We start from the raw sequence: 27033 nt of genomic DNA on the forward strand, positions 1-27033 counted from the left end.
CCTTGACATATTAAAATTAAAAAAGGTAGCTTTAGAATTTTAATAATTCATATTGATTTCCGTGAAGTTCATAAAAATTTTCCTTTTTAACTTTTGTTCACTTGGGTTAAGAAACATTTCCATCTTTATATAGTTTCAAGTGTTGCTTGTTGTTTCTAGTCCCTGACATCTATATTCTTAATTTGAAAATGGCAGAAAAATGGGGGAAAGATGCATTTGTAAGAATTGTAAAATACAACTTTCAGTTGCACAGTGCAGTTTAGGGGTTCATGACTGCAAAAGGAGGTTTGTGTAAAACTTTACTATTACTGCCCTGGAATGTTTTATGAAAAAATGTATAAAAATCATTCTACTGTTTACACTGAAGGACCTTCAGTGTAACAGCAGCACCATTACAATGTATTGTTGCTACATGAATCATAAATTTGAACTACTATGAAATACATTGGTGTACTAAAAGGTGTTTTAAAATGGACTAAGTTTTAATAATGGTCATTGTCACAGTCTTCCTACTGCTGCATTTTTGCTCAGTGAGCTAACAATCTGTGGCAGTCTTAGAAAATAGTAGCAGTAATACTCTACATTAGTAGGACCAAGATAATTGCAAATGTAGATGAGAAAAAGTTACCTACCTAATTTGCCATCAGTCATCCACTTAGTTAAAGGCCTTAACCATGGCCACAGCTACTGCCTACATTCAGAGTCTGTGTCTGTACAGTGGAGCCTTCATTAGAGACATTCATGGGGTGAGGTTTTTGAGGGCAGCATGCTGTGCTTGGTGTTGTTTGCATTGTTCTGAGCAGTCTGGATGGGATTGAGTGGTGTTTCTTGTGAGTGTGAAAAGAAATGTCATCGTGAAAAGTGAATATGTCTTTTTTGACACCGCAAATTTTGTTTCTGAGTCAAAAAAATAGTGCTTTTTAATTTAAACTAATAAACTGAAGGTAATTGGTTATAAATAAACCTCTTTGTTGCTTAACAGACTACTAACTAGTGCAGGATTTTTTTTTTTCTTGCTTTTTAAGGATGGAAAACAAAACACAGAAAAACAATGTTATCATGGCCTCAGGTCAGCTGTAATTTTTTGCACTCTAAGGACTATGGATTTGTTTAGGTTAAAATATTATGTGTATAATTAAATAAAACTTGGAGAAAATTGGCGCGTCGATATCACGTATAAGAGATGTAGTGGGGTACACACAGAGATTCTTCCCTGCTTTGAGGAAGTGCTGATACAGATGTCTACATGCAGTGAGTTCAGTGCTTATTTCAGGTTTTTGTCCTTGTGAGTGGTCTATTGTGCATTAGGATCATCCTGATAGAAGCCAGAATAACCTGTTGCATTCTTCAAGAACAGTGTAGTGAACAAGATCAAATGTAGTTGTATGAAGGTGGAAAAGATGTAATTTATATTCTGGCATTCATAAATACCTGTACTAGATTTTGAATATAGTGATTTAAAGGCAGAATTCACTTTGGCTTCTGGGTAATACATGTTATTACCCACAAGTGTAATATGTGTTTCAATTAAATTATTCACTTATCCCAACAAATTATGTCCTTTTCTGGGGAAATTTTGAGCTAGATGCTTCTATTGAAAGGAACCAATATGCAGGAGTTGTTATTGTATAAATTTAACTGTGAGATTATACGTTTTGGCCAGTAGGGTACAGTGTATTTTCATTGTAGAGGTCTCTGGAGCACTGGCTGTTTGCCAAAAATCAAAATACTATACTAGAGACCATTTGCAGGAACTTCCTTGAAGTCATTTAGACTCAATGCCAAAATGCATATTAATCCTTCTCAGCAATGTCCACTATTTCAAATTCATAATTAGGATGCAAGGTGATGCTGACACCTTACTCTGTTTTTCTAACTCCTGAACTACTTCAGGTAATCATTGAATCAAAGAATCATTGAGGTTGAAAAAGACCATTGAGTCCAGCTGCAAAGCTAACACTGCTGAGGCTGCCACTAAACCATACCTCAAAGTGTGGTTCTCAGACTTTGCAGTTTAGTGGTCAGTGGAAGAAGGGAATCACTGAGTTGAAGTAAATTACTTGGTTTTGTACTGGGAGAATGCCTTTTATTTGAAACACCTAATGACTAAGTGTTTCATCCTGCTTGATGAAAGTCTCACATCAGCCACCAGACCATGTGGTTTTCACCTCTTGGAAGCATACATAGAACAAAAGGATAGAAAATCTTGAGATCTCCCTTACACAGATGTGAAGAAATTTTCTGTCAGTGTTCCTACAAAAAAATTTTCCTTGGTATCTATTAAAGCCCTTTTTATAGTCCACTAATGATTCCAGCAGACTTCCTGGGGGACAGTGTGTACTTTTGAATTTATAGCAAGGTTTGTATCCCATAATTATGTGACTGATTTTAGCCCTTACCTTCATGCTTGTTTAATAACTTAGATTTAACCATGAGAATATTCCCATTTTGTTGCTAAGGAACTTTTTTCTTATGTGGAAACATAAGAAAAGCCATTTTAAAAGATTTTACTAATATTTTCAGTTGATTATTCATGTGATTCATTATGCTCAGCAGAAGAAAAAGGCAAAGATGCCAAATTTCAAATAAAAGCAGGTGTTATTGTAATACAAAGCTTTAGGCTCTATTATTTATGCAAAATACAAGCTGTCTCACTGGCCCCCCAGTTACACAGAACAGGTGCACAGTCTGTTTTGAAAGTTCTTGATTAGTCTGGTATGGAACTACTAGAGCTTTCTGCTGTTCATGAACTCCATGTTAAGGCCTAATTCTTGTTCCTTTATATCATATAATCATATTTATGCTCAAATAGCAATACTTTCTATTGGTATAGAGTACCTGCATTTGTGTTGATTCTGTTTTAAGAAAATCATATGAAAAAATCTAAGGGGTATAAAAGTATTAGAAAATAGATAATTTAGTACTACTGAATACTTTGATCATCTTTAGATTCACAGCTTTTATCTGTGAGCAGGTGGAAAGCTGTGAGTAGGAGTCAGAGACCAAGGCAGCAAAGGGAGCCTTTGGCTGGGGTCTGCTACAAGGGGAGCCCATTGACCAAACCTTCCTGCTCCAGCACAGGAGGCATTGTGCCCGAGGGTCATGTCCTGCAGGGCAGCTCAGCCACCCCAGCAGCTGTTGGGAAGGTAGCTTGGAGGGCCCAAGAGACTCCTGGAATGCATGGAGGATAACTTCCTGAGGCAGGTGACAGACAGCCCTGCCAGAGGGAATGTGGTACAGGAAGTGAGCTAACTGGGACACCAGGACTGGAGGCAGCCTGGGCTGCGGGGATCATGCACTGGTGGAGTGCAGCCCTGAAGGATAGGGGTTGGGTAAGGAGTAAAAGTTCATCTCTTGAACTTCAGGAAAGCAGACTTCCAGTCCTTTGGGAATCTAGTCAGTGGGATCCCCTGACAGAGTGCCCTCAGGGACAAGGAAGTGGAAGAGAGCTGGCAGATCTTTAAGGAACTCTTCCACAGAGCATGAGAACTGGCAATCCCCAGGAGCAGGAAATCAGACAAGGAGGGCAGGAGGCCGGTATGGCTCAGTAGGAACTTGCTGGTCAAAGTTAAGGGAAAGAAACCAGGACAGGTGACCTAGGAAGAGTTTAGAGATAAAACACAGCTGTGTAGGGAGGCTGTGAGAAAGGCCAAGGGAACAAAACTGGAACTGAACCTGGCAAGGGATACAAAGAATAATGGGAAGGGCTTCTACAGGTACATTAACCAGAAAAAGAAGGTCAAAGAAGGCATACCCCCTCTGATAAACAGCACTGGAAAACTGGAGAACTGGTAACAACAGAAAAAGAGAAGGCTGAGGTACTTGACAACTTTTGCCTTAGTCTTCAGTGGGAAACTCTTCCCACACCTCTTGACTGGATGGATAACAGGATGAGGACAGGGAGAGCCAAGTCCTTCCTACTGTAAGAGACAGTGAGGTTTGTGACCACCTGAGGAACTGGAATGTACCCAAGGAAATGCATCCCAGAGTCTGAGGGAATTGGCTGATGTAGTTGCACGGCTGCAGGAAGGGCAGGTCCTGTCTGACCAAGCCAGTGGCTTTCTATGATGGGTTGGCTGCATCAGTGGGTAAGGGAAGGGTTACAGATACCATTTTTCTGGACTTCAGTAAAGCCTTTGACATGGTCCACTACAAGTGTGAGGAGCTGGGAAAAGGGTAGGAGACTGGGATAATGGAAGTACCATAATAAGAGGTTAGGTTGTGATGAAGTAGGGTGTGGGGATCAGATGGGATCCAAGCATGAAGTGGGATAATGGGACATGTGGGATTTCCCTGTGGTTTTGGGCTCCCTTCATCCTGCCCTCCTGCTCTGCCTATTTTGCCTCCCCCTCTGTCTAATTTGAGAGATCTATTTGATGGGTAGACTGTTAGATGAATAAGAAAGTGTTTGGATGGCCACATTCCAGAGAGTGGTGGTCTGATAAAGTGGTGTCACTCAGGGACCACTGTTATTTAGTATCTTTATTAATGACATAGGCAAAGTGATCAAGTGCACCCTCAGGAAATTCGCAGATGACACCAAGTGAAGTGGAACAGTTGCCACACCTGAAGGACAGGACGCCATCCAGAGGCACATGGACAAGTTCACCTGGCTCAGAGCAGCCCTGGTACCAGCACAGGCTGGGGATGCACAGATCACAGCAGCCCTGCCCAGAAGGGCTTGGGGGTGCTGCTGGCTGAGAGGCTGGACATGCCCCAGCCATGGGCACTCACAGCCCAGAGAGCCACACGTGTCCTGGGCTGCAGCCAGAGCAGGGTGGGCAGCAGGGCAGGGAGGGGATTCTGCCCCTCTGCCCTGCTGAGACCCCACTGCAGTGCTGCATCAGCTCTGGGGTCCCAGCACAGCAAGGACATGGACCTGCTGGAGAGAGTACAGAGGAGGCTGCAGAGATGATCAGAGGGATGGAGCACCTCTCCTATGAGGAAAGGCTGGAAAAGAGAAAGCTTTGGAGTGACTTAATTGCAGCCTTCTGGTACCTGAAGGGAGTCTACAAGAAAGGTGAAGAGGGACTTTCTATAAGAGCATACAGTGACAGGACAAGGGGCATGGATTCCAACTGAAAGAAGGCAGGTTTAAATTAGATATCGTGAACAAATTCTGTTCTGTGAGGGTGTGAGGCACTAGAACAGGTTGTCCAGTCAAGTTGTGAATACCCCCTCCCTGGCACTGTTCAAGGCCAGGTTGGATGGAGCTCTGGGCAACCTAGTCTAGTGGAAGGTATGTTTGCACATGGCAGGCACATTGGAACTTCATGATCTTTATGATCCCTTCCAACCCAAGCCATTCTGTGATTGCCTTGAGCACATGATTCTTCTTGAAAGGATGATTTGAGGCCGTACAAATATTACCGTTTAAAAAAAAAGAGAAGCAATTAAAATTGGCAGTGTTACAGAAGCAGACTATGGGCAGCATAATAAAGATGGTCTTTTGTTTAAGATCCATCTCTGGGTAATTTAAAAATCAGTGGAAGCTATTTGAGCAGTTTTGTGTTTTATTTCTTTTGATTTTTATTCTTCTTGCAAGGTTTTGGAGATAAAAGTATTAATGTATCAATATCGAAATCAATTAAGAATTTTGGGAACTTGTTTTATGTCTGATATTGTCTGAATCCAGTAATGGTTTAAAGATACAATCATTAATATGGTAACTTTCAATTAGCCTCATTGACATGTTAAATATTAAAGGAAGTGTTTAATATTTAAGCCTAAAAGTTGGTTACAACGCAAAAAGAAGGGAGTTAGGATGTATGCTTTTACAAGACATTTGGTAGATGTAGAGCATTTAGAGGCACCTTTGGTGGAAAGTGTTTTCCAGAATTCCACATATGTCCTTGAGTGTCTGTATGCCTAGATAAATTAGCCCAAATTAAATGACAGTATCCAGTTGCTCTTCTTAGATTGTACAAAATAGGAACTAGCTTGATTTCTTGTTTGGTTTCCTTGCTTCCTGTCAGGGGGATTCTGTCATTACTTTGGCAATCCATATTATTGTGGCTTAGGTATGCTGTAATATTGGGATATCCAGCAGCCTCTTGAAATAATGCGAACTAGGAAGCTGACATTCTTTGCTTACACTTTATATTATCTTTTTATGAATTAATAATTGTTTTTTTTAAGAGCTGTATAAGGGAGAATTTTCCTGGTCACTTTAAGTAATATATAACTGTTAATTGAGCAAAAGATAATATTTTCTGCCAGTAGCTGACTTTTGTTTTTCTGTTTTTCCATCTTTATCCTAATACTAAAAAATTATGGTTAAGTTGCTCTCATGGCTTCAGTTGAAAGATCATGTAAATGTGGTTGGACTGTGTGATAGCCCTTCTCCTCTTAGCTGTTGCAGAGTTACTGGAGCATAGCCTCACTATGAGTGTGAGAGAGGTTATAGCTCTCACAGCTCAGTAGGTAATGCTTGGATTATGTCATGGATATTGCCAGTAGGAGGATTACTTAGATTAAATGTTGTAGTCCACTGCTTTAGCAGAATGTAAATTAGAGGAATAGAATTATAATTTTCATCATTCTTAGAAGCAAATATTTTTTTTCCAATAATACATATTTTATCCAAACATATACACATTTATGAACTAGGACCAAGAATAAGTCAATGTTCATTATTTCAGGAGTTTTAAACTAAGGAACAAGTACAAGAAAACAAACAGAATTTTGTGTCTGTAGTAATAACAGTATTAATAGTAGCAATGCTTCTTTAAGGTCTCTCCCAGCCCAAACCGTTCTGATTTTTTGTGACTCTAAGATACTTTGGACAGGAATGTATGACCGCCTCTCTTTTCGGTAGTAGGTTTAATAAACCATGCAGTGTTTTGGTTTTTTTTAAAGAATTAGGGAAAATAGTTTTTTGCATCAATGTGAGCTTAATTAATAAGGACTTACTGAGCTGGCAAAAGAAGCATGTTCATTCTGGGAGGATTCGGTGGTTTGTAACTAGTTAGTTCAGTTGTAATAAAGAAAGCCACAGCTACTACTGTCAGTGATCTTACACTTCTCCCTTTTTTCCACATGATTAAAGGAGAGGGGCAAAACCCTAATGTTGCTCTTGTTCTTACACAAGAGCTAGTTTAAAAATACTTCTTTTAGGGTGATGAATTATGTTTCAGCATGTGCAGTCAGCCTTTTGGTTAGTCCAACTGGTACCAAGATAGTGTAACCATACAGTATCAGTGTGGAGTCCCTACATGTGGTTGCTTTCAGGCAAAATGGGGTCGGAGGGCAGTCAGTATTTAAATTTTTTTTTCACCATCTTTCTAAACAGCTGTATAAAAAAAAGTTTTGCAAGTTTAATCTTAATAATCTAAACCCAAAAAAACAGACATGCTCTGTCATAAAATAACTATTAGTGACTAGTTTGTATCCTATAAATCTAACTTGAGTTGATAATATGGTCCATTACCAGCTAACTGCACAGAGTATTTTTCATTTTACACTCTTCAGTTACTTTTTAGTGAAGTGTTAAAAAATATGAAGCTTTTCTCCTCTCTAAAATTGCACACTGTCTGTCTGTTATTAGGGAGATAACAGCTCTTATAAATGTTTCAGTAAGCGTTAAGTAGACAGTTATGTGCACTCTCATTCCACGCTTATTTGCTTACTGTAATAAACTGATAAAATATGTGTGGTTTATCTCTGTGTATCTGCAGGCATCATGAGTCACATAGATTTCCTTTAGAAATAATGTTGTGTCTGCAGAATTGATTGGTTATTTTCATAAACCATCCAAAGGTACACAAACGACTTCTATTATTTAAACATATGCTGTGTAAGATTTGTAGGAGATTATCTCCTGGTTAGTAGATGCTTCTGGTTCTGTTAACTCTGTGTGGTTTTATTTTAACCGTAGAGTGACTGTAGGTACCTGCCCCATGGGTTTTAGTGCAACTGCATTAAAAATTTTGGAATTAAAACCAAAAGTGTTTACCCGAGTGATGCAACTGTTAAATACATCACATTACAGTCACATCAGCCTTTGTCAGCCTAAAATCCTTACTAGCAAGTAGAGGTTTTGGAAACTCCAATTTTCCAGAATTAGATTGCTTTGTTCAACATACATATGTTTTATTTATTTATAGTACTGCTGCATTAAATGCAAGTGAAAATTAATGTTCTCTACAAAGAAAGATGACTTAAATATATGTCAATATTCTGAGAATCCTGTGTGCTTTTGCTGCTACGTATAGTATGATGTTGAAAATAAAAGTGAAAAGCTTGTGGGCTCTCAAGCTTTTTATTACTGAAACAAGAAGTAATGCTGAAGGGAGCATAGGCATAGATTAAAATCCCTAAAAATTACAGAAGGAATTCAGTGTTACAATTTAACTACAGTGAGAGTTTTTTTCTCTATGTATATGCATTTTAGGGCAGTTCATCCTAGATGCCGTGATGCAGCACAGGTAGGACAACCAGGGGATCTGGCCTAGCCAGCACAGGTTGGTAAAAGGTAAAGGTCTGAAAGGCTGAGGCCACTGGTGTGAGGTTCAACAAAGCCCAGTGCTGGGTCCTGCCCTTGGGTCACAGCAACCCCACAGGCTGGGGCAGAGGGGCTGGAAAGGACCTGGGGGTGCTGGTGACAGCAGCTGAATATGGGCCAGGCTGTGCCCAGGTGGGCAAGAAGGGCAATGGCATCCTGGCCTGGATCAGCAATGGCGTGGGCAGCAGGAGCAGGGCAGGGATTGTCCCCCTGTACTGGACACTGGTGAGGGCACACCTTGAGTGCTGTGTCCAGTTTAGTGCTCCTCACTATATGATCATTCTGGTGCTGGAATGAGTCCACAGAAAAGCAATGGTTCTGGGGAAGGGTCTGGAGCACAAGTCTAGTGAGGAACAGCTGAGGAAGCTGGGCATTTTTATCCTAGAGAAAAGGAAGCTCAGGAGGGACCCTGTCACTCTACAGCTGTTTGAAAGGAGGGTTTAGCCATGTGGGGGTTGGCCTCTTCTTCCAGGTAAATAATAGAACAAGAGGAAATGGCCTTCTGTTTTGCCAGGAGAGGTTTAGGTTGGCTTTTAGGAAAAAATTTCTTCACTGAAGAAATTATCAGGCATTGGAATGGGCTGGCCAGGGAAGTGGTGAAATCACCATTCTTGGGAGTCTTCAGAAAGCATGCGAGTGTGACACCGAGGAACATGGTTTACGGAAGATGGCAGGGCTGGGTAAACAGTTGGAGGCAGAACATAGATACTTTTTCCAATCTCAATGGCTCTATGTTTCTGTATAACTGCTTGGCGGACTTCTGACTACTTTTTAAGTTTTCATTCCTGTTAATAAATATCATTAATAAAGCCAGCCCTTAGTTAACACAGAGAAGCTAATGTACTGCAAAATACTTTTGTTAACATGAATTGAATGTAGATCTTAAACTTGTTAATGTAAAATGGGAGAACCATTTCATGAAATAACTTTTCTATTCTGCATGTTGTGCTTAAATTGAATTGAATATTAAAAGCTAGAGGCTAAACTTAAACTTAAAAATAAGGTTTAAATTCAATCTTAAAACATGAGTTTTGTCATTATTTGAGTAATGGTTTAAATAGCATTCTAATTTGACTGCTAATAACCTCTTACTGTTATTGTCTCTTTCTGTGTACCAATAAGATATTCATTATTCAAGGTATTTCCTTTATTATTTCCTGACAACTGAGGCATTTTTTTGAGAGTTTGACCTTGTCAGTTATTTCTAGAGAACTAAGAAGACTATTAATCTGTGAAAGTTTGGGACTTCTATTCAAAGATGTTTTTGAGTTTTCAGCAGCTGTGAAGGTCCATACAAATTATACCTTTTCCAGTCATTTTGTGTTAGTTGTAAGTCTGGTCATGTGATGTCACAGGTCATTATATATTTTTATATATATTTTATAAATATAATTTGAAGTAACTGATCTTTATTTAAAACTTGTGTAAAGAATTTAAGTTCACTTGTCTTCATATTTCTGTATACTTCTTACTTTTGAGCTCATTATTTCCTTGTCAGTAGTAATCTGGGATTTTGTTTGCATACTGAATGTCTTTTTTTAATGCTATTTCTGCAGGATAGAACAGACTGAAACATCCTTGGGATTTTTCTTATTGCTTCTAGCAGCAAGACTATTTAAAAAGTGTCAGCATCTTTCTGCTCTATATAACTATGTTTTTATTATTTCACCAGTGTAATTGTTAGACAACATTTTTTGTGGTTTTAACAAGAGAAACAGAAGACAATTTCTCAATATGCTTTTACCTCACGCAATGAGCTTGGGAATACCCTTGAATTCTGATGCACAGAATGTTTCTTTTTGGAAAAAACATAACTAACTGTAAATTTCAAAAAACGTGATAATTTAATAGCCAACTGTAAAGCTAAAAAATTGAAAACAGATTTATAGTGGAAAGTGAGACAGATACAACAAAGGTATTTTCAGCACCAGAAATGGTTTTAGGCTCTGTATCTGATATCTGTTACTGCAATTTGCTTATGTATTTCACAAGTTTCTGGTTCACTAAAATTCCAGCTTAAAAGCAGGTAATCTAACTGAGTGAAAAATGCAGTATTCAATTGTCATTTTTGCTGTTCTTGACTTAGAGCATTTGCCAACTATTGTGTTATACTTAACAGGTTGCTGCGCAAGTCTCTGTGCCAACAAAAACACATGAACTGCTTCATCGAATGAGTGGGAAAGGATTAGCAGCTCATTATCACTTCTCAAGACAGCCAGGCATTTTTGGTGATCGTATGGTACCTGTGCAAGTGACAGTAACAAATACAACTGATCAGAAGATAGAGAATATTCACATTGGAGAGAAGAAATTACCTCCAGGCATGAGGATGCATGAATTTAATCCAATAGGTAACCATATCCTATCTTTAAAAAATCAGGTTCTTAATCTTCAGCAAAATTTCAAATACAGGAAAGTGGGTTTGCATAATTACATGTATACTCATATATATGTGTGTGGCAGGGAGGTTAGGTGTACATACCAACACAGACTCTCATCAACTATCATCTTGTTAGGACCAAATCTTTCTGCATCCCTACAAACTTTGATTTTCTTTGTGTCTTATTTTAGACTAGCTATTATGGGCTTCTATTAAAAAAGAGGTTTTGATTTTATATTCGCAAGTATTTCCTTACTAAGTGCTAAGGGAATCTAAATGTATTATTTGTATTGGTGGCTCAGAGCCTTGCCATTTCCTTGTGAGCTTATGGCAGTAGAGTGGAAGTGTGTGTTTTAATTTAGCTTGTGTCTACTATAGTTCCACAAATTGTGTCTGCTTAGATTAGATAAAAAGCAATGTGTAGTCAGACCTGGTCTAAATTGTTTTACTTTCTACTTTCTAATCAGGATGGTTTTTTTGCTAAATTTCTGTGGAAAAGAGTATAAAACTTCAGAAAGAACACAGATCACAGCAAGTTTTTTTCAAGAACATTACCTACATACACGATCTGCTTTCTTTTCTCAACAGTTCTTTATTTTAGGACATTGTGGTTTAGTCAGAAGGAGCAGAAGTGTGTCTGTTTCATAATACAAATTCTTCTCCTTCGGTGATCTACATTAATATGTATCATGATAGAAGAACACAGGAACATGTTCTTAAAGCACAACAGTGAACTAAACAGGATTCTTTATTTTAAGTAGCTGTTTGTATTAAATGACTCCAAACTATTGAAATATATTTTTTTGACTTAGAAAAGATTATGCAGATTTACACCAAATAGCTACAAAAGCAGTTTTCCAGTGCTACAGTTTATATCAGAATTAATAACTTTTTTGCATCTTGGCAATGATACATACTTGATCAAGGCAGTTACTTTTAGAATTCTATTAGTTTGGGTTTTTTTAAGTGAACATTTTGCTACTTATTCCTCAAAATAAGTCCAGCTCAGAATTGAAATGTCAAGTTAGTTTTGCCCATGAGCTTCATTTTATATCCCTACGTGTAAATATTTTGAAGAAATAAAGCACAAAGGCTTACAAGTAGATATCTTGTAATACTCTAAATCAGATCAGGAAATACTATACTTACAATAACAGTAGCAATTAACAGTAACATTCAATTGTCTCACATAAAAACATGGGGGGAAAAAAGTGGAATTAATAAATTATCCATGTCGGGTTCCTTGAGCTCCACAAAACAATCCTACCCTGTAAAGTATTTATTTCCCCAAGAAAGACATTGCAGTATTTTTCCTGAAAAGCTGTTGGTTTCTTTTGCAGAAAATAAGCTCTATAGTTCTTCCAAAAATGTTATTTTTCTTGCTTGAATGCAAATTTTCTGTATTCTTCGTCATTTTGTGTAGGACTAAACCTATACACCCTTTTCTTATACATTTTGTGTTTCCAGCGTTTGGAAAACACATACCTGCAATTTACCTAGCAGACCCAACAGAAGAAGTGTCAGCATAGACAGGTATTCCTGCTGGAATATAAATCTAGTTTTGCTTCAGTCACTGAAAGTACTGTTGGCAATTGTCCTGATTCTTCCAGTAGAAATTATTCCAATTATTTCACCCAAGTCCCTGTGCACGACACTTTCTTGTTCTTAAGTGTGTTTGAAACTCCCTTTGAAAACATTAAGCTCAAAGACTTTACCAAAGTTAATTCTGAATTTGAGCTGGAGCCTTTAATCTTTCAATGCTTTAAACAGACTCCTTGGAATACTTTTTTTCTGTTCAGTTCCTAGTGTCAGTTTACACTTTAGCCAGCAGCATTAACTCCATGTTTTCTGCATTTTTGCAAGTCTAATCTTGAAATAGTTAAATTTTGTTACATTTTGTCATGGAGCAGCTGTCTGCTTTCAGTTCCTGAAAAGTATCAGGTACATTATGAAAAATCTGGAAATCAGACAATTTTCTGCCTGCCTATTCTTTTTTATTTTAATTCCTCTCTTTTAAGTGTGCTTTCAGCTCTTTGTTGTAATCTTGAGAAGGCATAAGTCTGCTTCAATGCTTCTTTTTACTTATGTAAGAAAGAGCTTACAAGGAAGCTTACAAGCCTTTAACAAAAGCTTTATCTCTACAACGTTAGGGGAATAGTGTAGTGATTTAGCCAAGAATCTAAGAATGAATATGTCTCTTGATATCTTCACTGCCAAGAGTGTCTCAGTCTGCATTGCTTGTACAGCATAAAGTCATCTTCCATGTAGTGTTCATAATCCTTCTTCTCCCTTCCAACTAACGCAAGTAGAATATTGAGACACAAGTAAACCACAGTAATTATGAAATAAAGTTTAAGTTCAGCTTATTTTCCATTATTGTGTGTATTAATGTAGATTTTATTTGCTTCATTTTGTAATTTACTAACTAAATCTGCAAGCCAGTGCTATTGGAAATGAATCTCAGCGCTAGATCTGTGCACAATTAAAAAATATCACTTAAATTTTTTTTTTTCTGTAAATAATTTTCCTTTCCTTGCTTTTCTAATGTAAGGCCTTGTTTTCTTGATAGAGCTCTTAGACTGAAAAGGCAACATTTCATGTACATTAACTGTGTGAGAGGGGGAATCCAGGATGCTTAAACATGCAAGTGTGACATTTGGGTGATGCCTATTTATAATAAAGCTACAGCTGTTGGATTTTTTCTTACAGAGCTTTTTGGGGGTTTTAATTATGTGAAGTTTGGGGGGTTACATCTGACGTCTTCTGTTGCTTTGCATGTGTACTTTATCTGTTAAAAATCTCTTCGTGCAGAATGCCTTGAGCCTGGGGGATCCATTACTGCTACAATGGGTATTGACTTCTGTGATTCTACCCAGACAGCCAGTTTCCAGTTATGGTAAGTTCTTGGGAGGGGGAGGGTAATTTTTTCCTCCTGGAAGGTAAAACTAGTGTTCATTGGAAGTCTACTTGGTGATACCAGATTTACTGTTTTATTCAATATTCAAAGATTTAAACAAAATTTACGACGTCCAAGATGTTTTAAGAGAAATACCACATTATTAGTGTTCAGTGTTTTAGAAGCTTTACTTTTTTGTCCCACTCTTCTAGGGGACCTCTCAATACCATCTGGAAAGGAGCAGTCATGTCTGACCATTCTGCTTTAGTATTTTGTGTGTGTTCTTCCTTGTAAGAAACAGCAAGTCAAAATGGCACATAGTGGGAGCAGTTTTACTACCCTGAGTCTTTATTATGGGTGCTCGTGGTCATTGTAACGTGACTGCCTGAAAACAACCCCAAAATTTGCCCACCAAGGAAATGCTGTAAATTCTTTTAAATCAATATTGAGAATGAAACCAAGTAACTGGCTGGCCAACTAAATCTTGTATTTGCCTGATTTACATTTTTTGTGCTCATTGTTGGTGTGTGCAAGATCCTCTTTCTGCCTCCTAGGCTAGCAGGGAACCCATTCACCCTGTGGGAGTTCTGTTACAAACTAGCATTTGAAAATGGGTTAATTTCAACACTGGGAAAAAAGTGAATGCAGAGAAATGGATGGGAGAAATGGATGGGAGAAAACTTGTAACCTTCTTTTAGGGGCTTTTCAGATTTTTGTAGTCTTTTAAACAGTGCAAAAGCGCTATACAGGTCTACATAATAATTTTATTTTTTTTTTTACATATTTTGAAGTAATGGGTTTTTTATATGTTTTGTTGCAAGAAACAGCTTTCAATATTCAGTACAAAAAGAGGGATATTGAATAGACTTTTACATTGCTGCATTTCAGTGTAAAAAAAGCCCTTTGTGAAAGTTCTATTCTTCTTCCTTTGGAAAATTTCTGTAGCAATTTTAGTGTGCTGCTACTAAACACAGCTTGCTCAAGTGATAAGTTACTGAAGATTGCAAGAAAATCCTAATAATAGAGATGTACCCAAGTGATTCCTAAAGTACCACTACTAAAATAACATTTCTTGTTCTGGGGGGAAGGACGTTTTACTATTGGATTTTTTCTTTCCATTTCTCAAGCTTTTCCCTGTACAGTAGATGCTCCTGCATAGTCAGTTTACACATATTTGTACTCCCAGCAAAGTCTCTGCAGCATGTAGTTTATGCACATCACACTGTTATAGCTGGCCTGTATGCTGTTTGCTGGAATTTGGAAACCGCTTTGAACTGTTGCCTGATGTTTATTTGGGAAGGAGGTTCCCTTGTAGGCAGTGCCGTTGCAAAATTGCTTCAAAATCATAGACTCTGACTCTCTTTATCTAAATAAATTTTGAATTTTATAAAAAAGTATCGGTTTGATAGTTTATCAAGCAGAAATATTATTTTTTAAATAAAGCAGATATTTTTCTTTCAAGTACGTAATTTCAGTCTACCAATGATTTGATTTTTAACTTACACCATTTATTGCTAAGAATCTTAGCAGTAATGAGGATAAGCAATGTAGCATAACACATTGATTTTATGCAGATCATCACCTTTATGTTTTGGGAGGTCTGCTGTATTAGTGATATATAAAAACTGATTACTTTCTCCAACATTGCCTAGTAATTGTTTATTATTTTCCTATTAGACAAACAAGACAGATCAATATTCCTGAACACCAACCAGACTATGAGTAACATCACTGTAAATAGATTTGCCTCAGACCTCAGTGGTGTATTCATTTTAATGATTTAGACAATGTGAGTCCAATGACAAAAGCGCTCAAGCTAAGTTTAAAATTAAATTAAGAGTAGGAATTGCTTGCTTTGTTCCTTTGCTAATTGATAGGGCCTTGTTTCTTTGCTGTCAGTTCCTAGAAAATAGTATAAAAATAGGTAAAATGTTACTTGAATTAAATTTGCTATCTTACACTGAAAACTTACTTTGTTCAAAATCCTACTGATCTTCAGTATCACTGAAGAAACTGTGCAGTGTGATGTTTTGGGTGCAATGTCTCGAAGAACTCAGCTGCAGGGTCTGTAACTTATTATACTTTTCAAAAAGCTTTTATCCAAAAGAAGGAATGACTTCTAGAAGTTTATCAAAATGTAGTTGAAATAATGTACACACCAAGGTATCTCTATTCTCATCTTTCCTATTAACATATCTCTATGAAAGATGTTGTCAGTTATTTTATATTTTTGCTAGAAGCATGTTCAGCTATAAAGTGTTCCTGATCATAAGAATTTTCTTTACGTTGTTCTAAGAGGAGCACTTTATCTTGCATCAAATGTAATTGATCCTGAAGCAGTGTAATCACAATTACTCACTTTCTTAATTGGCCTGCCCAAAATCAGAAAATGGAAACCGATCGGCAGTGTTTAAATCAATAGCTTTGTAGTAAAGCTTGTGGGGGTAGGGACATAGTGGTAATGGGTAGATCAATTGGTCTTAGATGCCAATCATGGACTGTGTGTTTTGCATAGCAAACACTACCCTTCTGCTTAGGGATGTGCTGTTGTACTAGTGGTTTGATAAATACAAACTGTATAAAGAAAAAACTAACATGAGTCATAAAATATTTAGATCTTTTTCTGAATTTGTTGTACAAGTCAAGGACAATGAAGGAGAAGCTGCAGTATAGAGGTTTGAAGGAATGAGCTTTGAAAGACCTCCCGCTTAAATACTATTTTTGGTAAGAAAACCTTACCAAGATCACACATCTAATTAAAGTGGGGTGAAGTGCCTCAAGTTGAAAACTGTGCTTAATGCATTTATTTAGAATGTGTATTAGGATGTTCACAGCATGTACTTGTAAGGAGAACATATCTTCATTGTTATTTTTCTTTTGCCACCTCCTTCCAGAGGCAGCTATTTCAGCCATATTGGCATTCTGCATGATAATGCCTCTCGAGCAGAAAGTTAAAGAGGAATAAGTAAAGGGACTTAGCCTTTAAAAGATTTTTTGAATGTTACTGTTTGTTTTTGTGTTACTTTGTTCTCATTTTGCAAGCAGGATATACACAGCTTAGGAGTTAAGAGAATTTGTTATTGGCTAACTCATATGCAAGGTAGGTTGCAATCTTGATGAATTCTCGTTAAAGTTTAGTATATTCACCATCTGAGTAAAAGACCTAAGCCTTAGCTAAGGAGGTAGGCATCAGTTGAGCAGAGAAAAGGTTAGAATGGATTTTTGATATAACAGACTATCTGCAATACTCCACTGACTGTGGAATTACTTCCTTTTTTTCCCATGTCAGATCTTAAAGATTTCCATATCAGTGTGGTTTTTGTGGAATTGTTGAGCTCCTAATATTCACCATTTCAACAATCCTACCACTTGTGTAATCTCTATTGTCTTGCATGTCTCTGCTTTTCACATATTCTCAAGTCTTTCTCCCAGTTTACTAGTTTTTTGAGATGTCTGAACAAAGATATGGGAGCTTTGCTGTGTCAGAATTTGCCCGTGGATCCTTGGAATGAAAATATTTTAATCCCTTGAGATGAAAGACAAGAAAGGTTGTAGAGACAGAGTTATAGCACATCCAAGCCCTTACTCTATTTCTTGTACGTGTATTTAGCATTATGAGTTCCTGTCCGTGTTTGTATAACTCAGTAGGCAAATCTCCAATTTCTTGTAGGCATGAGGAATAACTAAAGGTGAAGAGGAGATGTCCTTTTTACAACATTGAAAGCTGGAGAAGAAAGCTTGTCTTTACCTTTTTTTTTTATTCTTTTCATCCTCTCTTTCCAAATTATCTTAATTGTTCCCAAAACCATGAAAGAACCACAGCTTTAAAGACAAAATTAATTTATTAAGAACCTGGTTCTGTTCTTTTGAAAAGTATGCAGGGAGTTGTTTAGCTTTCTTTCAAACTGTATGGTGTACGGGAGATGTCCATGCCATGTGTCTCTCTCCCTAGTTTTGATTTTGCATTTCAAATCCCTAGTTTTCTCAAGGTTTAAGTGCAAAGAACACAACCAGAGCTCCCAAGAAGAAAGCAAAATCAAATGAAAGCAACAGCTTTTGTACCTTTCATTCTTTTTCAAAATAATTAGGTAATTGGAAAATAGCATGACGTGACAGAGGTTTTTAACTTGGTTACTTTACACTGGCATTTCTTAGTGTCCCAGTGTCATCAGAAGAAGAATACATACTACTGAGGAGAATACATACTCTTATATGTCTGTTCATTTCGTCTGTCCTGTATTATATAAGGAAAACATTTTGCTGATTACTCCAGAAGAGTTTGGTGTAGCAGAAAGAATCCAGCAATTCCTTAAATTAAGTAAATTCTATGAATGAGATTTAAAAACTTTTTTCAGTATGTTCTCTGCAGGTTTCATCTTATTGTAGAAGCTTTTGCTCTGAATTTTATTTTCAAAGGAAGAGATTTTTTGCAGCATAAAATTTGCTTACTTCCCTCTGTGTTGATATAGAAATCATCCCAAGCAGAACTTCTACCTGCAAAGCAAGTAAATGAAGAGGGTTGGTTGAGTAGCAGTCAGTATTTCTATTGAGTGCAAGCATGCATTCAGGTGTAGATGCTTCCACGAAAGCATCTGATTAAAATTATGTAGTGAAATATGTTACGGAATATATTAAAAGCTAATGTTAGAGGTGCAGGATTGTCTTCACATCACTGTCACTTGCATTTTCACTTTTTTCTTGCTGTTTCCTTCCCTAGTGCTTTGTCAGCAGATCACCAAGTTGCTTATAAATGTAAGACAAGCAATCTGCTACTCTTCTCTTTATTTCATTACTCTAAAGTAGTCAGTTGGCCCGATTCCAAAACACAATTATGCCAAGATAAATAACTGACCTGGAAAAAACAAGGCTGGACATGAACAACTGCTTTCATTTGTTCTATTGCTTTCGCCTTTTTCTCATGCAAAAGTAGGATGCAGTCCTTTCCTTTCTTTAGCAGGACTAGGAATCAAGTCCCCTATACTTTTCTATTCTGTATTTTGTTTTGCAGGAAATTAATTCTCTCTTAGTGTTGCTCTTTCCCTCATGTTCTTTTTTTTTTAACATGTGTGGAGATTTCTGTGAATACAGGACAAAAACAGTAAGCTGGTTTGGGATAGATATGTTCTGGGACAAGCTGTTGCTGGGAGTGAAACAAAAAAGGATAATATAAAGAGCAAGAAGAATATTCCCAGTCTTATTAGAATACTTATTTATTAAAAGCCTTGGAAGTTAAGACCTTAACCACTGCTATTGTGGAATTTTAAAAGAAGTGATGAACAAGTATTCATATCATTTACTTTAATTTTTTAAGAAGAGGTTGCCATCACTGTTCTGAAGTTTTTTGTTATGGTAGAGAACTTCTTTACCAGGAGCCCTTCAGAGCCAATTCTTTAAAAAAAAAACAACTGAACTGAGAGGAGAGAGGGAATAGCCAAAGGTTTCAAATGGCACATGCTAGCTGCTCCCACTCCATCTACAGACATGTGCAAAAATCTTTAAAATGTGCATTTTCTGAAGGGTTGAATGTTAGTCTTGCAGTGTCAGTTATCCTGGGGCTAGTAAGTGTCCCTTTGTTCCTGTGGGGCTAGTAAGTGTCCCTTTGTTCCCTTTGTCTCTCGTTTCATCTTGATCATCTTGATGCATACATCAGAAGATAAATTCATGTGATACTTGCAGCTGAGTCATGGCAGTGGTGTTAGTCTTTTAAAAATATAGTATGTAAAGCTTAGCAGTTTTTAAGGAGTCAGTAAGAGTAACAATGTGTAATATCATTTGCCCATAAGTTCACAATTAAATACATAACAGATTTTGCAAGCTACTGTTGGAAAGGTACTGTTGTCAGACATCCTCAACTGTTTGATCCTTTTAAAGCTTGCCTCTAAGAACTTCTCATTAAGTATTCATGTTCCTCCAAGACTGTAATTTACCAACTTATTGGACGTGCTAATACCAGAAAATACAGTCTTTAATTTTTGAAATCAAAAAGCATGTTCTGTTGCCCTGACAGAACATGCTTTGGGTATTTTTTCTGGTAAGCTGCTTCACCTTGATCTTTCAGGAAAGTTAAAGCAACACCACCTGAGAGATGCTTCAGTGCAGCTTGAACCAGTTGTCCAGCAGATTTTTAAAAGTTAATGTAATTTTTTGTTTAAGCATCATTAATATTAATTATAGTCTTGAAAATATAAATGAATAAGTTAAATACACTGAAATTTATTTCACTAGGTATTAGGGGAAGTGAAGTATTTGTATTCCAAGCCTCAATTTTATTCTCAAATTTCTTCATTAGATATCTGATGAAATCTCCATCTTTGGAGATACTTAGAGCTCAAATGGACAAGGCCATGAACAAAGTGAGCTAAGGTGACCCTTGCTTAAGCAGGAGGTAGAATCTGGCGATTTCTAATGCCCCTTCATATTGTGGTTCTATGGAATTATGAAGTAACATTTGTTAAATTAGATATTATGAGCTCTCTAATATAAAGATGTAATAAAAGATATGCAGATCAATAAATAAAAGCTGTATATTTAATCTGTGAAGTGTCTGATAGAGAGAACCTATAAGGAAGGATGATTTTCTGTAGCTGAGAAAGAAATTTACTGTAGCACACTGGAATTAAAGTAATACAAAGTAACCCAGATGCTGACTAAAGTGAAATTAAGAACAAAGTGGTTTTGAAGAACAACTAGCAATCCGAATTTCTGTTTGTAGGCTATGAAGAGTTCATGTTTTATCAAAGAATATATATTAGCTATTTATTCACTAGAGGAAATGGAAGTGGAATGTTTGTTAACAGCAGAGGTGTCAAGTGGTCCTCTTGAGCAGTTATGGACATAAAAAATCCAAGCTGTACTCATGCATTTATTCCTTCTTATTGTGGAAATATTGTTATAAGCATTAAAGCAATCTAGTAATTGATGTTATAAGTCAAGTTTATGTACAAATGGCATCTCTCTAGTCAATGTAGGACATAAATCATTGTACACAAAATGGTTTATCTGTTTCATGCTGAATTATATAGAGTACATCTTGCTTAAATATGAAACATAACATTGGTTGAACAATCATTTGAACAGTGTCAATGAAGGCATTGTTGAAAGTGTTAGTCTTATAGTCCAAGTAGCAAAAAATTAATGTGGCAGTTGATTACAGACCCTTCCATCAGCTCTTAAGATGATTGAGTTCTTAATCACTTTTCAAAGGAAAAATTAAAGAAAAACATACTTCTTGTTTATTTCACTGTGCACTTAATCAGGCTAGACAATCAAATAATCCCTGCACTTTTATTGTAATAATGACTTTAGAGACGGATGGCATTTAAGATAGTACAGGGGGGAAAAAAGTTTGAATTTGTTAGCTTTTAAAAGCAGCACTTAATAAATGATGTTTTATAAAGGAAGTACTAGGAGTTTGAAGGGATTGTTCCCCTGTATGTTTACTAAATAGCAGTTCTCAGAAAAGTTAGCATAAATGTCCAGTTTTATTTAACAGCCCATAGTTGGGACTGCACTCATAAGCATAATTAGAACACATCAGCAGCAAGAAAATAAGAACATATTAGTTCCTAAGCATTTCCTTTTGAAAATGGGTAATTACAATAAGTATTAGAATTTTGAGTAGAAGGACTGTAAAATGCTTCTCTGTTTCCAGGTGGCTTGTCTTGCATCTTTAGGAAGGTTTTCTATATTATTGATCTATAGTGATGTTTGCTTTCCATCAGTCTATCTTGTTTCAGAACTTTGAAGTTGCAGAGTTATAAAATATCAGTAGCATATATTTTAGGTTAGTTTAAATAACATGGATGTTAATGGATGAAATGTATTTCCCATTCTAATGATTGTATCATTATATTTAAGTAAGATATCTGAGGCATATCAGCAATCAATATATATTGGCTATTTGGTACACCAGAAAAAAAAAGGGCAAGTGTTCTTTTCTAAAAATTTCTCAGGCCTTAAAGCATTAACAAAGATTCTGACTGAATGTACTGATCCTGAATTGCTAGGCAAATCCCTTATGGTACAGTTAGTCAATGAAACATAGCAGGGTAAACGTATCTTGAGTTCCTGTAGCCTTGAAGAAGTCTCAGACAAAATAGTTGGAAACTTAGAGAATTGAATGGATAGGGAGAGGAAGTTCACTGTATGATATTTATTTCTTAAGGAGAAATGTGTAACATTTAATAGTATTGTGTTTCTAGTGATAGTATTTTTAAACTCTGCTGTTAAAAAAACGTTCTGCAGTTTTCCAGCATGCTTTTACATTAACCAGTATGCTGTGTGATTTTGTTTAAATATACCAAATACTGTAAAACTGAAGTTATCAAAAATATTTCTCCTGTACTTAATGTATTTACTGTTTGGCTTGTTTGTGGGTTTTTTCCCAGACAATATCATCCTTTTGTCTGAAATTATGTATTTTCTATGTTTACCCCTATTTCTAGGATAGCTGTAGCTGATGACAGGACGCATAACAGTTCTCTCAAAGGATTTGTGAAATGCAAAATAATTTGTCCTTTGCAAGCATTTAGATTGAGTGTGATGCTTTGTAGATCGCAAATAAACATTGATTTGAGTAAAAGTCACATTTTCAGAAATACATGACAATGCCTACCACCACATTTGTACTGGAGAAAAATGGATCAGCTTTACTAATGTAAGAAGTTAGACAGTTTTCAAATTAATAAGGTAGAAATCATACAGGTAGTTCTTACACTTTTTAATGATTTCTCAGAAAATTTGAAACTGATATATGTATATTTATTAATCTGTGTTGAAGCACTTGGTTGATTCTCTGTAATTTCTCTTTCTAGCACAAAGGATGATCACTTCAATGTTAACATTCAACCCCCTGTTGGAGAACTGCTCCTGCCTGTCACTATGTCAGAGAAAGATTTTAAGAAGGAGCAAGGTGAGAAATACTTCAGCAGCTTCCGTATATTTACTTGGATGGGAAGAGACCTGCATGCCTTTCAATTTCCAAGCATACAGAAAGTGCTTCCAGTTGTAGGTGGTTGAGTTAGCCTCTGTTGGTATTCACTCTGACAATTTTAAGTAGTTTAAAAGTATCTTGAGATGGATGTGCCATGATATGATGCAATCTTTAAAGGATCAAAGCCCACCCTTTACCCTAAAACAGTCTTTTGGCTCAGAGACTTTTGGCTTCCCATCATGAAGTGTGAATGCCATTCCTACTAGCAGCAAAACAGAGACTTGTGATGCCAGCTCAAGGAAATGAACCATTTATACGTTGGTATTGCATCGGGTTTTACTATTCTTTATTCCAATATTCCAATAATTTTCAATACTGTTAATGTACCTGTTCCTCAGGTACTTTGATGATTGTTTTAATCTTTTCACTTTCAAACACTTCATATATAAAAACTACTCTTGTTGGAATACTGGTTTTTATACTTCTGCATTCTACTAATAATGTGTTTTCAAAGAATTTAAGCCTCTTATACTAATCCAGAAACAAACCCCCATAAGAGTTTTTATTGACTTGAATATTTTATTCAAAATAATTAGAGAAAATTGTGCTTAGGTTTGACCCAAGCATATGTTAAATGGAATAGTCAATACTGCTGTCCTTAATTTGGATATGATTCTTGGATATTTTAAAATATAAGTGGTTACATTTTGGATGCACTCAAATGTAGTAGTGTTTACTCATATATCTCAATGTATGGGGATTTACATGTGTATGTCTCTTCACATTGAGATGAGACTATGCCCATGGGATCCGGTCTCATTGCTGTGTAAGGCTCAGAAACTCAGTATATCCATCAAGCAGTCAAGAACACCAATGAGTAATGTTATATATTATTAGTTATTGCTTTTGAGCATTTCTTGCTTTTGTGTTTTTGAATTATTAAGAAAGTAGTTTAAATACTGTCTAGATCGTTTGCAGTTAAGCTTATGGCTGCAGTGAAAAGTTAAGATTGTGCTTTGTTTTCATAACCAATTGATACTTATTTACTATTCTTACCCTTTGCTGGCTAAAGCCTGCCTCTCTGCTTTATACCTGCTCAGCAAACCAAGGTGAGTGATTGAACGAGGCTGTGGTACATTTATTTTAAACTGTTCCCTTCTAAAAATTGTAGCTGAGATTGTAGTGAAAAGAAGGCAGATTACTGTGCTTCTTCCCTCCTTGTTTTTATGTTTGCTTGCTTTGTGATATTCTGATAGAGTTTTTGTATGCTTTACTGTGACTGAGGGCTTTTTTTCCTCCTGACTGGCCATACAGAACCTTGAGCACATAGAAGAAGTGTACTTGGAGAATAGCTGTGGTCCTCTGTGGAGTTGTTGCCAAAATTCCTTTTTCTTCTGCCATTTTACTTCTATGGTTGTTGATTATTTGTCTGAATAAATCTGGCAGCTGTTTGCTATGTTTAATAGAGCAGAAAGGCTACTCTGAATAAAGCTATTTGAAAATTTGTTTATATGAAGTATTTGTAAATCCATGAAGGTCTCTTGGCATTTCTGTATCACTCGCTCTGTCTTCCTGAATTCATTCTTTGATGCAGGACTTTGCAGGCTGGCAAATTTACTACAGGTTTAAAAACCTTTCCTATTCCATCTTTTTTCTTATGGATATCAGCTGTATCAGAATATTCTTGGTAACAGAGGTCTCAATTCTACATTTTGCATTAGTGTTTATTACAAAGCTTTAGGAACAGGTAGCATATGGGAAGAATTACTTTGTGTTCTTGCTAAATGAAAAATCCAAATTAAAATCGTAAATACAGGGCAATTTAGAAGTTGGTATATGCTGTTCTATTTTGTGTTTAACTTAAATTTGTCTGTATTCTCCAAATGAATCTGATTTATATAACTTGTTTTTCACTTGTCATGCCTTTCCTTTCTTTTTTTTTTTTTCTCTTTTTCTTTTTTTCTTTCTTTTTTTTTTTCTTTTTTTGTTGGTTTTGAATGTGTTTCAAGTCTGGTATCTGGAGGTGCCTGCTTTTATTTGTTACCAAAACAGATAGGTAAAAAATAGTGAGGAATGAGAATATTAGAAATGCAAGGAGAGAATGAAAATATGTATGAGATTTAAGGATTTTTACATCTAAATTGCATGTGTAACCTAATAAGGATGCTAAAGAGAAAATAGCTGGTATTATGCTGCTATGTGGAAGACAATTCATTGCTACACATCTTTACTCAATTACACTCTGCTGTTTTGCATTGTCTGTTACATTTGTATATGTCCATTTTCTTCCTGATGGCATAAAGAGAGAGGAGCAGACAGGTTACTGAATATTCATGGCTGTGAAGGTTATCTGGTGGTAGCAGCAGAACCTCAAAAGCTGTTTTTGTCCACATGCTGTGCATGATACGCTTAGCTTTGCTGCACCATCTCCTCTTTCCTTCCCTCCTGTGCTCGGAATCCTCTGGTGAAGTAGTTCCCCAGAGAAGCAGCTGAGTTAGTGGTTGTTGTGATTGACAATTTGGAATAAGGGGATTAAAATGATAGTATTAAACACTCTTTACCTTTTTGCTCAAGTATTTTTTCTGATCCTTCAGGACTCAGTATTTTATACGCTGTTTTACATTGCATCATTTACATTACATGTAAATGTAAATTACATTTACATCCGTGAAAAGTCGAGTTGCCATCGCAGGAATTCTGCATAAGGGGAGCATTTACTATTGGGAACTCTGTATCCAGATTTCAACTTGTCTGTTGTTTTTAAAATTCAGTAGCAAAACTCTCATCCCCTCAGTTCAGAACAGGACTAATCTTGCTGGCTACCATACCTTGTTACCCATCACTGTAATTTTTCCAATTTAATCTTCTTTTATTATTTAAAATACATACAGTTATTTCATCCTATCAGGTGGCTAACCCAGACTAATTGCTGCTTTGTGCTCAGGCTAGAGTTTTCTTGGATTCTTGTGTTTCAAGCAATATTAAATGTGTCATGTGATTGTTATAGCTAGATATTAATCAGAATTTTTATGATGGTGTTTTTAAAATAGGCAATTAAAACTACATTAGGGTTTTTTTTTCTCTCAAGAGGCATGTTTTTAGATAATTTTGTCAACTTTTTTTAGAAGTGTATACCTGAATCACATTTTTAAAAAACGAGATCAACACCAAAACCCAATCTTGGTTAAGCAAACATATAGTTTACCTAATTTTATTAAAATTGTATATATAAAATTTGTTTTCCTAACCAGCAGGATGCTAATTTTTTAAATGGTTGGACATTTACTATTTTCTGGCCATTGACTACCCCAAGCAATCATATTTGATGCTCCTTAATTAGAGTACCCTTTTTTATTTCCAGGTTCTTTTCCACCTCAGCAATCGAGACAATACATTTGCTTACCACGCTGCTCTCCTAAGTGTTCTTTTGCATGTAAATTAATCTTGATTCAGTTTACACTGTCATGCTGAGTGGTACAAATTGCCTATAACAATAAAACAGCATGAGTTAAAAATAAAGGGGGGTGAAAAAGCAGATTGAATGTGTGCCTTACTTGATAGGATGTTACTTTGCTTTATGCCAATACATTAGTCGACGATAATGAATCTTCTGTTCTGAAAAGCATGGTTTAGTTGATTTTTTTAATTTTACTTCAATGGAGCAGTACCTTGTCTTTTATAGAACAAGTTAGACAAACCATTAATGACAAGAGTGTTAAGGTTAAATATGAAGCAATGCATTCACTTCTCTGAGTGCTATCCATCTTTCCATTTACAGGAGCTTGACAAAAGTACTGGCTTTGTACAACATTTCCTTTAATTACATGCTGCGGGAAACAGGCTTTTAACATAAACATAGTTGCATTCATTTATTCAGCATTTGCTCTTCAGTAGAGCTTAATGGAGAAGGTTTAAATCCTAAATAAGTACACATATCTCTCAGCAGTGTTATGTCAGTCCCTGTGCTCTGCTTAAAAGCAGTTTTAGTCTGTGTATGTAGTTTGTAAAGCTTTTCCCTAATAGTTAAACAATTTGGAACAGAACGTTCTACTCAAGATAAATCTGATTGTTATAAAAGTTGTATGCTGATTTTTGTTCTCTTTCAAAATATCCTTTTATTTACTCATCAGCTGTTCCATTTTTACTTTCATATTTCTTATTCTGTGACAGCAGCACATTCCAGGGCATTAAAATGCTGGATTTATTTTTTTAATTGTTCTTATTAAGCGTCTTGGTACTACTATTTCACCTGGGTTAGAACATATGTGCAACCCTAAAACATTGGTCTTTTGAGACTTTAACGTTGTTTTCATTGTTAGTTT

At 36.3% G+C, this 27033-nt stretch overlaps 1 protein-coding gene across 1 annotated transcript in view; it reads left to right on the forward strand.

The window, feature by feature from the left end:
* Nucleotides 1-27033, forward strand: part of AP3B1 (adaptor related protein complex 3 subunit beta 1) — a 153721-nt gene that overhangs the window by 112355 nt on the left and 14333 nt on the right. Inside the window, exons 23-25 of the mRNA XM_084225896.1 lie at nucleotides 10623-10854; nucleotides 13695-13779; nucleotides 22593-22690. Of these exons, the coding sequence (XP_084082022.1) occupies nucleotides 10623-10854; nucleotides 13695-13779; nucleotides 22593-22690 (415 nt within the window). The remainder of the gene's footprint in view (nucleotides 1-10622; nucleotides 10855-13694; nucleotides 13780-22592; nucleotides 22691-27033) is intronic.

This window comes from Fringilla coelebs, assembly GCF_963513975.1.
Source record: "Fringilla coelebs genome assembly, chromosome: Z".
In the NCBI taxonomy this organism is placed as follows: domain Eukaryota; kingdom Metazoa; phylum Chordata; class Aves; order Passeriformes; family Fringillidae; genus Fringilla; species Fringilla coelebs.